This window comes from Schistocerca cancellata, chromosome 5 (assembly GCF_023864275.1).
Source record: "Schistocerca cancellata isolate TAMUIC-IGC-003103 chromosome 5, iqSchCanc2.1, whole genome shotgun sequence".
Lineage (NCBI taxonomy): Eukaryota > Metazoa > Arthropoda > Insecta > Orthoptera > Acrididae > Schistocerca > Schistocerca cancellata.
In genome coordinates, this window is record NC_064630.1 from 642,114,316 (window position 1) to 642,133,400 (window position 19,085).

General features: G+C 39.7%; 1 protein-coding gene across 1 annotated transcript in view; it reads left to right on the forward strand.

Annotated features, from left to right (window-relative positions):
* Window positions 1–396: 396 nt before the first annotated feature.
* The window catches only part of LOC126187558 (integrin-linked protein kinase), a 61,037-nt gene continuing 42,348 nt past the window's right edge, over window positions 397–19,085 (forward strand). The window contains exons 1-3 of the mRNA XM_049928712.1: window positions 397–684; window positions 6,355–6,520; window positions 13,015–13,207. Of these exons, the coding sequence (XP_049784669.1) occupies window positions 596–684; window positions 6,355–6,520; window positions 13,015–13,207 (448 nt within the window). The 5' untranslated portion in view covers window positions 397–595. The remainder of the gene's footprint in view (window positions 685–6,354; window positions 6,521–13,014; window positions 13,208–19,085) is intronic.

Consider the following 19,085-nt stretch of genomic DNA (forward strand, 5'->3'; position numbering starts at 1 on the left):
GAACAGTGGTGGAAGAAAAGTGGCGCAACAAAGTAGAACCAAGTTCAACTTTTGTGGCAAGACAGAAATTGCGTCTCTTAAGTTGCGCCACTGAAAACTGGGAGTTTACACATGCAACTGCATTACATCTGCAGTGTGCCACTAGCTGTGGCGGCACTGTTATTGCGTGTGTAAACAGCACTTTAGTGGCGGCCAGGAAAAGAATGTACGCTCATATAATATCGATTTCCATTCACCCAAATGTCAACACAGCAAGATACGTCCTTGGTTGAGATATTGACCATTATTTATTTTTGTTTTATATGGCGTTTATATGTTTATGATTTAGCCATCATCGAAAACAACGTTCGCCATAACTTTGGCTTTATATATACACTTTGCTACTCAAGAGTGTAATCTTTGGATGTTAAGTAGTTTACGTTAACATTGTTGCTGTGTGTACAGTTGAAGTGTTTGTTGTTTACAAGAAGTGTTGTCAATTTTAAAGCGTAATTGAGTTATTGTTGGCAATTAATCTCATTATCCTTAAGCGAATCTTTGCACATTTGAAGCGTCTTTTCCTTCGGCCTGTACATAGCGTACTCAGTTGACCAAAATGGAAGATATATTTCAGTGGTGCAGAGAAGGTAACGCTATGCAGGTTCGTGTGTGGCTTGACGACACCGAACATGACATGAATCAAGGGTAAGAAATGTATGAACTGTTTATGGGAGTGTAGCGTCTTAACCTTTAAAATACGTCACTTAACCAGCGACCACGCCCCGTTTCCTGTCAGTGACTAGTGACGTAAGATAGTCGCCCACTTCCTTCATCTGCTACCAAAAATGGCAAGAACCTACATACTGCCAAATGAAAGTTGCCCTTGTATTGCGTGGGCTGTGTCTTTAAGGAGATTATATTAGATTAGATACACCTGCATTCCTATAAACTTAGCAAATTTCCTAGAATGGAACACGTCAGAAAGACAAGTACACATGATATATGTGTACTTGTTTGTATGATATGTTATTGTTTCTTACACATATTCCTAGATTTAAGAATAAGTCAATAATTTCAAACATATTTATTTACACAATTTAGCAGTACAGTACTTATCACATGTACACAAACGAAGCATGTAGGATAATTTCTAGGCTACTGAAGCCGAGCATTGTAAGTTTTCTATGCTTTCATAGATCGTATTTGATGCTGAATTTGTCAGATATCACGTAGCATTAATGTTACGTAGTATTTTTAACTTTATGTACATCAGCTGGTTCTCCTAAGAGTAACTTCACTTGATTACCACTTTGCCATATATTTTTAGGAACAGGGATAAGGGTTTTGAATCTTCAGAAAACTATGAATATCCATAATAGGCCACAATTTCAAACACATCCCACATTCCCCGTTGTCAATTGTGAGATTAGGCTGCCCATTATGAAGAAATTGTGCGTTATTCAAGCATGTATTTGTTTTGAGGCCAGCAGCAGTATTGTACCCATGAATTTTTTGTCTATTTCCTATACATACTAAATGTTGTAAATCCTTAACTTCATCGAAGTGATGATACAATTCAAATTATGTTCCAATGTTTTAACTATACACATCACCAATACTGTAATCAGTAGATGGGTTGTTGTTCTACTATAGATTGTAACAATATATCATGCCCAAAAATCCTATATGTGTGTACTATAGGAAGTTGAAGCAATGGAATTTCAGCTTTGTTCCAATCATCAAGATTCTTCTTTTTTTTCCAGCTTAACTTTGGCCATTTGTGATCCAATATAATAAACTGACTGAGGCAGGCACTTGAATGAAAACACTAAAATGTTTCTAGAATGAAATTATCACTCTACAGCAGAGTGTGCGCTGATATGAAACTTCCTGGTGGATTAAAACTGTGTGCCGGACTGATACTCGAACTCGGGACCTTTGCCTTTCACTGGCAATTGCTCTACCAACTGAGCTACCCAAGCACGACTTGCACCCCGCCCTCACAGCTTTAATTCCGCCAGTACCTTATCTCCTACCTTCCAAACTTCACAGAAGCTCTCCTGTGAACCATTAAAAGGCAAAGGTCCAAAGTTCGAGTCCCGATCCGGCACACAGTTTTAATCTGCCAGAAAGTTTCACTAAAATGTTTGCCCCCGAACTGTTGAGCAGCATTCAGAGCCATGTATGGATGCCAAATCGTTCTTATTTAAATGTAGTGACTGTATTTCACTCAGTAGGCCTATTGCTTTAAAATTAAAAACTTGGATTTTGCTCCTATCTATATCGGGACCTATTACCTAGTGAGAAAACAGACACTTTAAAGTGTCTTGGTGTATGTATTTTGGAATATGTCATTCCAGTATTGTGTTTTACATTGAACAAGATTTGACGGCATGTCAGAATATAGTATACTAAATGTGGGAAAAATTAGTTTTTAGCACATTTTATCTGTCTGTATTGTTTTTTGTATGGGCCTAATGGCATTTGTATGCCAGTTTTTGTGAGTTCAATGATTTTTCATGTAATACTGTCAGTCTTCAATTATTTCTAACAGTGAGGAAAATTTCACCTGCATACATCACTACATTGTCATCTACTGAAATAAACGAGAATTGTTTGCAGATTTACTAGAAATGGCTGCAGTTCACATCATACACAATAAAGAAACTAAGAAATACACACCCCTGTTGTGATCTTCTCAGTTTGTGCAAGATGGTATTGTGACAGTCATTTAATCACTTTGTTTACATCAGTGATGAGATTCTACATTTTTTACAATATACATCATTTGGTACCACAACATATTTGTTATTACTGGCACAGTTGACTGTTTCATTTTCCCAACAGGACAATTTTATTCATAACTTCATCCTGTTGTGTAGATCCCATCAAGAGGAGAAACTTCAGTAAAGGGGGTGCTTCAAGCTGTATGTCAACAAAAGACAAGAAACTGTAACAAGTTACTCTGTATACTGTATAACAATAAACTATTGCCAAGGGACTTAATATTATTTATGCTAAGACCATCTAAATTTAACCTAGTAATTTAGAAGAAAAGCCACTATTTGTATGGGAGGCGGGGAGCCAAACAAGTAACTGTTTGCTCCTCTATTCATTCCTTATCGTCCTATTATTTACATCTACAGTTACATCCACACTCTGCAAACCATAGTGATGTGTATAGCAGAGAATATTTCCCGTTGTATTGCATACTGAATTTCTTCCCAGTACATTCATGTATGTAGCATGGGAAGAGTGACTTGTTAAATTCCTGTGTGTGCACTGTAACTGGTATAATCTTGTCTCAGCAGCCCTTGTGGGAGCAGTATGCAGTATATTACAACAGTAATTATACTTCATAAGCGGGCTTTTGCAAAATAGTGTCCATCTTCAAGGCTTTGCCTATTCAAATATTTTAGCATTTCTGCAATCCTTTCAGTGAGTGAAAGAAACCTGTGACCATTGTGTTATCCTTATTTGTGTACACACACACACACACACACACACACACACACACACCTGCTACACTGTGCCAGATGAAAAATTGTTTCCTCTGCTCCTAAATTGTTTATATTTTGCAGAGCTTCCCTTACCATATTTGTAACAAATGAGTGCTGTTTATAATACTTTGCTGCTTGCCATGGACATTTGCAAACGAGTGCTGGTGCCATGTACCAGTAGCTGAAAGGAATTTTCAGTCTGTAATATAGATCATTTCCGGAAGGACTGGCAAGTGAGATAGGTTTCTAATTTTGTTTTGATTTGTTAGAGTTTCTCCATTTCCTGCTTTGTGTTACACTGGAGCATGTTGAGTACCATTGCACCAGACTATATGAATGTGACAATCCATAACGTGAGAAATTAAAACATTGTGTCTGGCTAGTCAGAATAAACAATATGAATGATGACAGGGGAAGAGAGGTTAGAATCATGCATATGTGTGATATCACCAATGATTGGATGAGGCCAACTCATATTGTAAAGTAAACATTTTATTTCCAATATATATACAAAGATTTGTAAGGGGACATATTTTATCCCAGAAAAAATCCAAATGTCGTGTGATATAAGGATGTTTTTTTCTTTGGTCAGCTTTAATTCAACCTAATTACTGACTTAAAATTAGCAATATTCTGATTTTCTCAATTATATTTGAAATGGTTGTGAATCAAATGGTAGCAAATGTGGATCAAATGAGGGATGTTTCTTGAGAGCCTTCTATATTTAAGTGCAGCATACTGTGTCATTGACAGGCATTCTTATGAAGGAAAACAAATAGTAGCAATTACCTCATTGGTCTGTGTGCTCAAATTTTGCTATTTTTAGCATTTGTTCTCATGGCACCAATGAAACAGCATTGATACCTGAATAATAAGAAACTTACATTGTTTGTGTTTTCTGTGCCCCACTTTTGATTTCACTTGTGAAATTGTTTTGTAAAGTTCTCTTTATACTGTAATATTTCCTACCTTTTTAACAATTGTCAAATTCCAACTTAAGCAACTTATAGACTTACAGTAATGTTGTTTGTTTTAAATTCATTTATTTGTTCACAGCTCATAACCAAGGCTTGCTATTAACTATATTTGTTATGTAGAGCTGTTTGTATTAATGCAGTTTATAGCGTATAATTAGCATTACTACCTGATCTAGTTGGTCACTTAGTGCCTGCAAGTGACACCCAGAAATGGAAAGAGCTAGTGTTCTTTCTGAGTTTAGTCCTACAATTTTATTAGCAGTTACAGTGACATCCAGCTCTACTAGAGTGTGTTATGGCTGTTTAAAATCAAGTGACAACATTATTTGCATTAAATGTTGAACCATAGGTTCACTGTAACTGTTTTCCGAACCAGTATTCTGGTCCGAAGAAATGAAGTGTGTACCTCCTTCTGCCAGTTGTCCAATAGAACCATGCCTAGTAAAACTCTGTGATGTACAAGTCAAACTTCAGTCTTGTAATACTTTTTAATTTTTACTTCTAGAGGATGAGCTCCCATGACTTGATTGGTACCTTGATTGTGATGGTTTTGTAGAAGCCAACTGATCTCACTGGTACTGGATGGGCTTTGTCCCACAATATGATGATGATTTGTGATGTCCTGCTTGTGCAGACAAAAAGAAAACAGGAGACAAACAATATTATTTTTTGTCTGTGTTAGTTTTAGGAAGCTAGTTTGTGGTGACAAGTGTAGCCCATGTTCTAGATTAGGTTTGAAGGCGACTTTGATTATGAGTTGGTAAAGCGGTATCAAAACCTTCAGTTAATTCATATAGTAGCACATGCTTTCATAATTAAAATTAAATCTTATACTTTCAATATAAATGCATATAACAACAAAAATAATCAATTTTTAACAAAATAACTTAATTGTATAGAGGAAAAAAAAACACTCACCAAGTGGTGGCAGAGCACACACGTAAAAGATGGTTGTAATTAGGGCAGCTTTTGGAACCAGTGGCTCCATCTTCAGGCAGAAGGGTTGAAGGGAAAGGAAGACGGCTGGGGGAAAAGGACCAGAAAGGTCTAGGAAAAGGGGTAGATTTTAGGAAAGTCAGCAGAACTGCAGGTCAGGGGAGACTTACCATATAGGATGAGAAGAAAAGACTGATTGTTGGGGCTGCATTGGACGAGATTTGAAAACCATGCATGAGATAGTAAGAGTGAAAAGCTAAGTGCATTGTACATAACAGTGGAGGGGGGGGGGGGGGGTGAAAAATAGATGGTTAAGACAATGAAAGATGGAGAAAACTAAAACAGAGTGAAGAAATGTGTAGTCATTGTGTAGATATTAACGTAAATTTAGGCCAGGTGGGTGGCGAGAACCAAGGACATTTTGTAGCACTAGTTCCCATCTGTGGAGTTTTGAGAAATGACGGAATGACTGAGTTCCAGAAGTACTTGGCAATGGCTTATTCAGTTGCTTGGCTTAGTTGAGTGTGCTTCTGATGTTCTTTGCATCTGATGTTTACTGTCCTAGTTGTTTGGCCAATGTATGACATGCCACATTGGAAAGGTGTATAGTACAGTATTGTGTAAAAATATAAGTCTGTGAATACTGTATTAAGATTTAAAACTGACATGCTGAATGCTGTGGAATGTGGGTGAGGATAGCCCTAGATAGGAAACTGAGCAGCGATGCAGATCACATTTTCTGTGTACTGTAGTCTAGATTCTTGTTAACTTACATACAGCTAACATAACCGCAGGAGAATGCTTCACTTCTTGCGTGAACTGTTCTTCATAACAAGAACATTAGTGGAATTATTTACTTTTTGTTCTTTATGCTGACAATTCTTTGTATGTAGCCAACACAAACATTCAAAACAAGTTTGTAGTATCGGTTTGCATTAAATGCAGTCTTCCTTTGCTTTTAGAGATGACCATGGCTTTAGTCCACTGCACTGGTCATCCAAGGAAGGGCACTTGAAAATAGTTGACCTACTGATACTGCGTGGAGCTCGGATTAATGCAACCAATCGAGGAGATGACACTCCTTTACACTTAGCTGCTGCACATGGTCATCGCGATATAGTTCAATTGGTAAGCACTTGTAGACATATAATATTGGCTACTGTAAAATTGGCTGTATGATGAATCTCTTAATTTATTCTGATAGATCAAGCTGTTGTTAGAATTAATTTCATATGTAGTCAGTACGTAAACCATTACTACTAATGCTAGTAATATAGCTGTAGACAAGTAAAGCATGGTATCATTAACATCGGAGACAACTTTTTATAAGCAATGCTGTGCAAATAGGAAACAAATTATTTTTGTATCTTTCACATGCTCAGTTAATAGTGCAAAAAAAATTTATAATGTATTTGTTCCCTTTTGTTGGTGAATTATAAATTTCATTTTACTGGACTTCTTGATTGAGACCTTTTATTTGCAAATACCTTTTGTGACACTAATGGTGATACAATAGCAGTTTATCCATTAATGTTAGCTTTTATGTTTCGTTGACCTTTTTTTTAATTGTCAGCATTTATTTGTTTTATTTTAGCAGAATTCTTATGTTTTTCCTCGCATGTTAGGAATCCCACCAATAGATATAACGATATTTGAAATTTAATCAAGTCTTAGTGGGGATGAACTTTTTAATACTTGACATCTTGTGGCGTCAGGCATTCTCCTAGGTGTTACCATTGTTCATGCACAATATTTTGATGATTTTAATGAGGTGCTATCTTAGAACTGCTCATTGGGTGGAATAGGCCCAGGATTTATATCTGTGACCTTCCACCTCCATGGTTGGTTCCAGGCATTCTGTCTGCAGTTCGCTTTCACTAGCAGCAGCCTTAGTCATTCCTTCTTCAGTCCAGTGCACTCCTCCATGCACTGGCAATCCATTTTCAGTCTGTTGCAGTTCCAGGTGTTCCCTCTGTTGTCCGCCTCCACTAGAAACATTCTTAGGCATTCTGTATTTGGTCTGTTGCACCAGGCTAAGTCGGTTGCTGGTGTATTGTCCAGTGCTTCCGTCTGCACACTGGCAGTCCAATTTCGGTCCTGCATGGTTCTAGGTATTGTCGACCTGGTGCTGTGTCTGGTATTTGTTCCCCATGTCCATCTCCTTTTGTGGAGTTTTACTGCTGACGCTATTGTATTTTCAGCAACTCCAGTACAGGATCCCAAATTCGCCTGAGTTAGTACCCAGTGTCTTACACTTCATGAGATTTTCCATCACTTTTATCTTTGTAGACTCTGTTATAACTTTGTCCCAGTATCTGGGGCTCTGTGCTAGATCCTTCATTTCATCATTTTTCACGGAATGACTGAGTTCCAGAAGTGCTTGGCAATGACTGATTTAGTTGCCTTGCTTAGTTGGGTGTGCATATGATATTCTTTGCATCTGATGTTCACTGTCCTAGTTGTTTGGCCAATGTACGACGTGCCACATTGGCAAGGTATATTATAAATTCCTGGTTTCCGTAGTTCCACATCATCTTTTGCATTTCCCAGTAGCCTTCTTATTTTCATAGCTGGACAGAACACATACTTGAAGTTATGCTTCTTGAGAATCCTGCTGTCACCTTGTCAAACCCAGATAGTTTGGCAATAGAATTAGAGCATCTATTATGATCAGTGTTCTGCAAGAATAGATACATGGCAAAACAGATTCAAAAAGCTTTCAACTGGCCACTACGTCACACAATCTAGAAGAAGAGCAAGATGACCCAAAGACTATGACATTGACTATTTCTATGACTATGACTATTTCTTCCAAAATCAGCCAGGCAGAGCACCAGACAAGAATCTCACAGGATGCTTCTAGCAGGAGCAGGCCCTAGAGGAAGTACTTAGAAATGCACAGAATGAAAAACAGAATGCCAATATGCAGGCAAACACCCCAGACCAAAGATGTAACATATTAAGACGCTGTTAGCAGGAGCAAACTGCAGACAGACTGCATGGAACCTACCATGGGGGGCGAGGGGGAGGGGGGAGTGAGCAAGAGAGGGGAAGAAAATCAATGTGCACTCCGTGTGCATATCGGAGGGAGTCATTCCAGATGTGGAAAGGGTCCTTCCGGATGCCATGAAGGGTACAGGGTGCACCCATCTGCAGGTAGTCACTCATGTCGGCACCAATGATATGTGTCACTATGGATCGGAGGAAATCCTTCCGGCGGCTATCTGATTTGGTGAAGACTGCCAGTCTCGCTAGCGGGATGAAAGCAGAGCTCACCATCTGCAGCATCATCGACAGGACTGACTGCGGACCTTTGGTACAGAGCCGAGTGGAGTGTCTGAATCAGAGGCTGAGACGGTTCTGCGACCGTGTGGACTGCAGATTCCTCGACTTGCGCCATAGGGTGGTGGGGTTTCGGGTTCTGCTGGATCGGTCAGGAGTCCACTACACGCAGCAAGCGGCTACACGGGTTGTGTGGCGTGGACTGGGCGTTTCTTTTGGTTAGGTGGCCTCGGGCAAGTACAGAAAGGGCAACAGCCGCAAAGGGTGCGGGGCAAAGTCAGGACATGCGGGGACCAAGCAGCAATCGGTATTGTAATTGTAAACTGTCGAAGCTGTATTGGTAAAGTACCGGAACTTCAAGCGCTGATAGAAAGCACCGAAGCTGAAATAGTTATAGGTACAGAAAGCTGGCTGAAGCCAGAGATAAATTCTGCCGAAATTTTTACAAAGGCACAGACAGTGTTTAGAAAGGATAGATTGCATGCAACCGGTGGTGGCGTGTTTGTCGCTGTTAGTGGTAGTTTATCCTGTAGTGAAGTAGAAGTGGATGGTTCCTGTGAATTATTATGGGTGGAGGTTACACTCAACAACCGAGCTAGGTTAATAGTTGGCTCCTTTTACCGACCTCCCGACTCAGCAGCATTAGTGGCAGAACAACTGAGAGAAAATTTGGAATACATTTCGCATAAATTTTCTCAGCATGTTATAGTCTTAGGTGGAGATTTCAATTTACCAGCTATAGACTGGGACACTCAGATGTTTAGGACATATGGTAGGGACAGAGCATCGAGTGACATTATACTGAGTGCACTATCCGAAAATTACCTCGAGCAATTAAACAGAGAACCGACTCGTGGAGATAACATCTTGGACCTACTGATAACAGACCCGAACTTTTCGACTCTGTAAACGCAGAACAGGGAATCAGTGATCATAAGGCTGTTGCAGCATCCCTGAATATGGAAGTTAATAGGAATATAATAAAAGGGAGGAAGGTTTATCTGTTTAGCAAGAGTAATAGAAGGCAGATTTCAGACTACCTTACAGATCAAAACGAAAATTTCTGTTCCGACACTGACAATGTTGAGTGCTTATGGAAAAAGTTCAAGGCAATCGTAAAATGCGTTTTAGACAGGTACGTGCCAAATAAAATTGTGAGGGACGGGAAAAACGCACCATGGTTCAACAACAAAGTTAGGAAACTACTGCGAAAGCAAAGAGAGCTTCACTTCAAGTTTAAACGCAGCCAAAACCTCTCAGACAAACAGAAACTAAACGATGTCAAAGTTAGCGTAAGGAGGGCTATGCGTGAAGCGTTCAGTGAATTCGAAAGTAAAATTCTATGTACCGACTTGACAGAAGATCCTAGGAAGTTCTGGTCTTACGTTAAATCAGTAAGTGGCTCGAAACAGCATATCCAGGCACTCCGGGATGATGATGGCCTTGAAACAGAGGATGACAGGCATAAAGCTGAAATAATGAACACCTTTTTCCAAAGCTGTTTCGCAGAGGAAGACTGCACTGCAGTTCCTTCTCTAAATCCTCGCCCAAATGAAAAAATGGCTGACATCGAAATAAGTGTCCAAGGAATAGAAAAGCAACTGGAATCACTCAACAGAGGAAAGTCCACTGGACCTGACGGATACCAATTCGATTCTACACAGAGTACACGAAAGAACTTGCCCCCCTTTTAACAGCCATGTACCGCAAGTCTCTAGAGGAACGGAAGGTTCCAAATGATTGGAAAAGAGCACAGGTAGTCCCAGTCTTCAAGAAGGGTCGTCGAGCAGATGCGCAAAACTATAGAACTATATCTCTGACGTTGATCTGTTGTAGAATTTTGGAACATGTTTTTTGCTCACATATCATGTCGTTTTTGGAAACCCAGAATCTACTCTGTAGGAATCAACATGGATTCCAGAAACAGCGATCGCGTTCGACACAGTTCCACACTGTCACCTGATAAACAAAGTAAGAGCCTACTGAATATCAGACCAGCTGTGTAGCTGGATTGAAGAGTTTTTAGCAAACAGAACACAGGATGTTGTTATCAATGGAGAGATGTCTATAGACGTTAAAGTAACCTCTGGCGTGCCACAGTGGAGTGTTGTGGGACCATTGCTTTTCACAATATATATAAATGACCTAGTAGATAGTGTCGGAAGTTCCATGCGGCTTTTCGCGGATGATGCTGTAGTATATAGAGAAGTTGCAGCATTAGAAAATTGTAGCGAAATGCAGGAAGATCTGCAGCGGATAGGCACTTTGTGCAGGGAGTGGCAACTGACCCTTAACATAGACAAATGTAATGTATTGCGAATACATAGAAAGAAGGATCCTTTATTGTATGATAATATGATAGCCGAACAAACACTGGTAGCAGTTACTTCTGTAAAATATCTGGGAGTATGCATATGGAACGATTTGAAGTGGAATGATCATATAAAATTAATTGTTGGTAAGGCGGGTACCAGGTTGAGATTCAGTTGGAGAGTCCTTAGAAAATGTAGTCCATCAACAAAGGAGGTGGTTTACAAAACACTCGTTCGACCTATACTTGAGTATTGCTCATCAGTGTGGTCATCCTTACCAGATCGGGTTGACGGAGGAGATAGAGAAGATCCAAAGAAGGACGGCGCGTTTCGTCACAGGGTTATTTGGTAACCGTGATAGCGTTGCGGAGATGTTTAGCAAACTCAAGTGGCCGACTCTGCAAGAGAGGTGCTCTGCATCGCGGTGTAGCTTGCTCGCCAGGTTTTGAGAGGGTGCGTTTCTGGATGAGGTATCGAATATATTGCTTCCCCCTACTTATACCTCCCGAGGAGATCACGAATGTAAAATTAGAGAGATTAGAGCGCGCACGGAGGCTTTCAGACAGTCATTCTTCCCGCGAACCATACGCGACTGGAACAGGAAAGGGAGGTAATGACAGTGGCACGTAAAGTGCCCTCCGTCACACACCATTGGGTGGTTTGCGGAGTATAAATGTAGATGTAGATGTAGGTATACATACTGGACCTGTTACACTCAACAAGCAGTCACAGGTAGCACCTGATGAAGATAACAAGTCACCACATTGTCAAAATATCGTGCCTGAATGTCACTGATATCTACCAGAATATCTGACAAGCCAAGATGTCAACAGATTGCAAGGAATGTCTGAAGAAAATAACAAGCATTGATGGACTTGAACCAATTAACTAGAGATGGTTTGTAAATCATCTGTGTGAAATGAATCATTACTTAATTGTGGTTAATATATAAGAACATGTAACACTCATTGACACTGACACAAAAATATACATTGAAAAGGTGACAAGATTCCCAGATAGCCTAAGTTACTGTTGCCTGCACAGTAAGGAAATGTTCTTGTTCAGAATATGGATTGAAAAGATGTATTTGATTAGACTTTATTCTTAAATTATTTTGTGAACTCACTATGTTTTTCAGTTGGAAGGTTGCCAACCTACAGTTTAAATCTTAAGAAATTAGTAAGAACACACCAGCATCACCAGCAGTGCAGTTCTCTTGGCGATTGCAGTTCCATCTTTACATACATACTTTAAGTGCTATGCAGGTGCATTTAGCTATGTATGAATCTCCCGCACTGATTAGTTTTATTCTAGATGAAAATCTGTGCACCAGCTGTAACAGTTATTCTCATATACCATTTACTGTTAATAAAATGTCCCTCCTTTTGCCTATGTTTACACAAAATGTGCCCTCTCAGCATTCTTAATTATACTGATTTTAGAAGTTTCTATCATGAACAGAGCCTGCTTTACCACTAGTTAAACCAACTCACTGATGATACATACTTTTAGAATGTAACCTCTTTAGAAAGCTAATTCATTGTGTTTGTGAAAAATATGAAGCAGTGCCATGGTTTAGATTGAAATTTGAGCTGTATGTTGTCCATATAATGCCTTGAATAAGTGTTTCATTGATTGGAGGTAGGCTTTACTATATCTCCAACGAGACCATGCCTACTGACGCACTTTGATGTTCATACCAATCCTTCTATTCATAACTGAGTTATTGTAATATGATAATGGAAAATCTTGGATGGAATACAAACAGTGGAATCAGTAAAGACAACCATTACCCATATGTTCAGAGCTCTGTAGTGGAGTGCAAGTTCAAGACCTGAGCTAGAGCTTTCAGCTTCTCCACTCCTCAACGCCTTCACTTTAGAGTGATTGGTGTTCATTGACTGCTTTATTCTGTTTGCAGTTGTAAGCAGTATGTTACTGAACGACACCGTAAATATTTAACTGAAATACAGCTTTAACTCTGAGAATGTTAATATGTTGTAAAACAGTAGTGTTGGTTTGTTACAGTTATTACGAAATAATGCAGATGTGAACTTCACAAACGAACATGGAAATACTCCTTTGCATTATGCATGTTTTTGGGGTTACCAAGAAATTGCACAAGATCTAGTTCAGCGTGGTGCTCTTGTTTCATTGGCAAACAAGGATGGTGATACTCCACTCGACAAGGCTCGTGGATCCTTAGCAAAACGTCTCCATGGTATGTGCTTTGAAATGTTATTGTTTGTTTACAGGCTAATACTGTTGATGCTTTTTAGAAATAAACTCTGTTAACATTATTTTCGTGAGTAGTAATGTCATTTTGAATCTTCTCACTAGCAATGTGAAGAAGCAGTCATACTGGCTTAAACTCTACCCTATAAGAAATTGAAGGGGTCGAAGGAAGATAGTGCTTTCCCTCAGTGTAATAAGCGTTAGTCTGATCACACTGTCTGTTGTGTTTTCAAATGACAAGATTTTTTCACATGTAGTGCTCCCTACTATACAGTTCATTTTGACTCATTGTGTTTATGTTCTTTCTTTGAATTTAACCAAACATATAACACACAGTAACTCAAGTTACACACTTGTGGACAAGCACTTTCTTCCAGTGACCACTTGAGTGATTTACAGGGTGTCCATGAATAAAGTTCCAGTTTCAAAATGCTGTAAAAAGAAAACTGCTGCTCAGAATGACATCAAATTTGAACAGCATATTATTGACGCCTGGGGAAATGTTATGGAACAAAATTTTACCAATAGATGGTGCTGTAAGCGTCTTAATGTAAATGGGCTGTGCTACAATGACAAATGAATCACAATACAACAGCTAGGCTTTGAGTTGCACATTACCGTATCTGTATTGTTCAGTGTGCATGACTGCAAAAATTCAGCAATTAGCGGTTGTGGCCTTGTTGGTTAGGTAAGCCTGCCCACCACAGCAAGGTTGTACCAGGAAAAATCAGTTTTTAGTCATCCTGAGGCCAGAAACCAGACAACAAGTAAAATCACATCAGTTTTTAATTGTCCTGGGGCCAAAAATCACATAAAAAGGAAAACTTCATCAGTTTCTAATTGCCGTGAGACTGGCACAAGACATGTCCAAGATGCTGTCAAGCGTTTTCTGCCACTAGTTGAAATCAAGAAAGACGATGTTCCACAACACATCAGTGTGTCTTGGGATTCATGTTCAGAATGCAGCACACAATGCTTGCCTTCAATTCAGCTGTGTTCAAAACTACTTCAGATGAACCTTTCTTTTTGAATTTTGTAATCATTTTCTTCAGACCCCTTGCAGACATTGGACCAATGCCTTTTTTCATACTCTTTAGTGTCTGGAGCCTATGCAGGGCTACCAGCACACAGTCAAGAGCTTTACCAGCAGCATGCAGTACGATCTGTGTGCCGCACATCTATTGCTGTGCATGTGTGCATAGTGTGATGGTTAAAGCACCATCTCTTGCTTATTTTTTTTAACCCCCTCCCAATGACATTTCCCCCTGCATCAATAACATCATTCAAATTTAATATCGTTGTGGACAGTGGTTGTGTTTCTGTGGCATTTTGAAATTGGAACTTTTGTTATGGACACCCTGTATATTTACAATCATGCCTCTTTACACAGTTTCCCAATGAAACCTGTCAGATTGAGGCCTGTATTTTAATAATTCAGTCCACTACATTTCAATTCAGAGTTTAGGCAAAATCAGAAAATTCAGTAGAACCCTGATTATTCAAGCAAAAATGAAGTGATCCTGTCTTAATTATCTGTGGATCACAGTGGACAAGTGAAGTTCAATCTTCAACCTTCATATGAGTTGGACTGGGACTTTATTGATATTATTGAAGGAGACTTTAACATGTCATTCCAGTTTAGTCGCCCATCCAAGGACTTTGTGACAGCGACTTTAAGAGAAAAGCCACTGTAACAGTGATGATAGATGTTCTCTTTCTACAACAGTTAGAAGTCAATACGCGTATTTACAAAACACCAGTATCTTTGTTATTTTGTGTCTTAGTTTAGTTGTTTGCCGGCATTCAAGCAGTGCCTTACCAAATGTAATAATGAAGATAATAAATTTTTGACAATATATTGTAGTTGAATATATAAAAAATCTACTCACCAAGTGGTGGCAGGAGAACGCACATATAAAAAAAGGTTTTACTTATGCAAGCTTTCAGAGCCAGTGGCTCCTTCTTCTGACAGAATGGTTGAAGGGGAAAGAAGAGGAATGAAGGGAATGCCAAAACTAGGAGTGAAGGGAATGCTAAAACATTGTGAACAAGTTAATAGGAGTGAAGAGCTGTGAACGTATGTGACAGAGGTGAGAGAGGAATGGTGAAAAACGACTTGTCAGAAAATGAAAGATGTTGGAAACTAAAACTAAGAGGCGCAGTTGAAGTGAGGAAATGCTGAGACAGAAGCAATTAACATACATTAAGACCAGGTGGCTGGCAAGAACCAAAGACGCGTTGTAGTGCCAGTTTCCACCTGCGGAACTCTTGAGAAACTGGTGTGTGGGGGAAGGATCCAGATGGCATGTTTGCTGAAACAGGCACTGAGTTCATGACTCATGTTGTAGAGCATACTCTGCGACTGGTTATTGTGTGTTGCCAGTATACACCTTCCGCCTATGCCCATTCATTCTGACATCTTTGTGGTAGTCATGCCAATGTAAAAGGCTGAACAGTGTTTACATAACAGCTGGTGTATGATATGAGTAATTTCACAAGGAGCTCTCCCTGTGGCAGCATATGGTTTGCCAGTTACAGGGCTGGTATTTGTGGTAGTTGGAGGGTGCATAAGGCAACTCTAGGAGCGGGGTGGTCACAGGGGTAGGAGCCATAGGGTAAGGAGATGGATGCAGAAGGGGCATAGGGACTGACAAGGATATTGAGGAGATTGGGAAGGCTACAAAAAGCTATTCTAGATGTGGTGGGCAAACACTCAGACAGAGTGGTTCTCATTTCAGGGCAAGATTTAGGAAGTTATGGCCTTGACAAAATAGGTGATTAATACATTCAGGAGCGGGCTAATACTGAGTGACAAGTGGTGTGCTCCAAAGCTATTTTCATGGAGGGATCAGAAGTACCAGGATTGGATGTGATGGCCTGGGAAATCTGCTTCTGAAGTAGGCTGTTGGGGTAATTATGTCCAGTGAAGGCTGAGGTGAGAATGGTGGTGCATTGCTGTGAAGAGTCTGCATCAAAAAAAGAAAAATATGTTTACCTCGAATGCCAAAGCTGTTTGGAAGGGAACATTTGACATAGACTGGATGGCAGTTGTCAGAATGTGAGTACTGTTGATTGTTAGTAGGTTTAATGTGGACAGAAGTGTGTAGCTGGGCTTCAGTGAGAATGAGATCAATATCAAGGAAAGTGGCATGAGATTTAGAATAGGACCTTGTGAAATTCAATTGGGAGAAGATATTTAGAGAGTCCAGGAATTTTAACTGGTCAGGCTCACCATGATTATATACGGCAAAGATGTCATCAATGTACCTAAACCAGACCAGGGGCTGAATGCTTATGGTTCCCATGGTGTCAATATGGCAAAGATGTCACCAATGTATCTAAACCAAACCAGGGGCTGAATACGTCTGGATCCCAGGAAAGCCCCCTCCATGCGACCCAAGAAAAGTTTGCCATAGGAAGAAGCCATCCCAGTTCCCATGGCCATACCCCTGAGCTGTTTGTATATCTGCCCCTCAGAGGTGAAGTAATTAATGGTAAGTATAAAGTTGATTAAGGTGAGCAGAAGGATGTCATAAGTTTGGAATCAGATGGGCATTGGCTGAGGTTTGTTCCGCAGCAGACAGACCGCGTATGTGGAGGGGGGGGGGGGGGATATTGGTGTAGAGGAAGGTGACACCAGTGGCGACAAGCAAGGTGTATGGTGGGAGTGACACTGGCACAGATTTCAGATAATCTAGGATATGATTGGTATCTTAATATAGGAGGAAAGATTTTGTATATTGGTTTGCTGGTGCTGATCAGCTAAGACAGATATACTTTCAGTAGATGCTTTGAAGCCAGCAACTATAGGAAGGCCAGAATGGTTGGATTCGTGGATCTTAGGAAGAAGGTAAAAGTTGAGGACATGTGGTTTGGGTTGGTAAGAAGTTCTATGGATTGAGATAGTTGTCCTTGTGAGGCACCAGAGGTTTCAAGGAGGAAGTGCAGTCAGTTTGATTCACTGGGATGAGATCCTGATGGCAGATGCTGTATAGAGGTGTCAGACAGCTGGTGTACATCTTCACTAACATACTCTTGTCAGTCAGGTACCACTGCGATAGGTCCTTTGTCTGCTGGAAGCATAATGATCAAGTCATCAGCTTTCAAGGAAAACAGAGTCTGGATTCTGTAGAAGACAGGTTAGGGTCATGTTGTAGGACCCTGAGGAATGGTTGTGAGACAGTGCTGGATATGAAGAATTCGTGGAAGGCTTGTGAGGGATGATTTTGTGAGGTATGATGGTAGATCAAATTGGGATTGTGTTCAGAACAGTTCAAGAAGGGTTCAGTATTAGGCTTGCTGTTGGAAAGGTTTTGGAATTGGATTGCAAAGTGCTATTTTCCTAAATCTACCCCTTTTCCTAGACCTCTCCAGTCCTTTTCCCGTACCCCTCTTCCTTCACCTTCAACTCTTCTGCCAGAAGAGGGAGCCACTGGCTCTGAAAGCTTGCATAAGTAGTCTTTTGTTGCGTGTGTGCTCCTGCCACCACTTGGTGACTAGATTTTTTATCTGTCAAATTTCATTATATTGTCAAAAACTGATTATTTTCATAGTTACATTAGCCCATGTGGCCGTCATTCCATCTTATATAACACTCTTGACAGTCTTTGCTGTCTTCTGTCTTGATCAAACTGTTGTCTGTTTTCGACCTTCTGTGCTAGTCTCTTCATGTATTTATCTGTACCAACCAGATTAATCAACACATTGCCCCTACATCTTTTCTAGTTGTGATTTTCATGCATATAGATGGGTCCATTGTCTTTTATGTATTTGCATATAACAGTTTCATTGTTATTTATGAATTTGCCCATAACGATTTTCTTACGGTTCACTACACTGCAGGGTCTTCTCCTGATTGTCTCTCGCCGATTTATTTGCAAATTTACGATTATTTTCTCTCCCAGTCTCCACTTACCTTTTTGCACATAATTCTTTCATATTGTTGTGGAATTGTTTTTCGCCAAACTGTTCTCATTGACATTAATTTATTTGCCAAGCGAAGTATGTTACATTTTTTCCTTTGACTTTGTCTGTTTGTCCTGTTTTTAAAACATTGTCTGTTTTCATGTATTTCACTGTTGATTTTTTTTTTTTTTTTTTTTTTTTGTTTCCAATCATTTTTTAAAATGATTCAGAGACCTTTTATGGTGAGAAATTTTCACCCACTCATTACTTCTTTTTAAACACCGTCTGTTCACATGATTTTTGGTCTAATTTTTCTGGTTTTTCTGAATTTTTTCCTTGCTTTTCTTCTATTTTTCTATCTTTCTCCATCCTCTGCTTCTCTTTTTTGCCAGTCCCACCATTTCTAACACTCCAAACTGTCCTCTCTTCCCATGATGAATCCCACCACATTTTACATCTGTTCCCTTCTAAAACATGCTTCTGCACTATCAAAACTAACATCCCACATTCTGTTTTTGAAACCTGCTTGTCCCTTGGAGCTACTCCAAAAGGCCTAACATTCAAAGTGTCTCGTTCACAGTTTCAAGTACAGCAGTCCCTTGAACTTACCTAGCGAATCTGTAACCTGTATGACTCAAGTGCCAATTTCAGGGTGTATATGACCCTGGACAACCGGGAGATCTGGGAAAAACCCGGGAATTTTTTCATCCAGGAGAAAACCGGGAAAAACCCAGGAATTTTTTAGAATTCCGGGATTTTTTTGTTTTAGTTTTCAGTTAAATTTTTGTTATTTTGACTGGTAAGAAATAATATTCAAACAAAGGATATTACTGTATCCCGCTACTGCAGAATAACACTGCAGCAATAAAACAAGAACAAGAGAAAAAAATTAAAATAAAACTTAAGTTGGAAAGGAAATGCGAAATTGCCTCCGATGAGGGTGACGTCACAACTGTTTA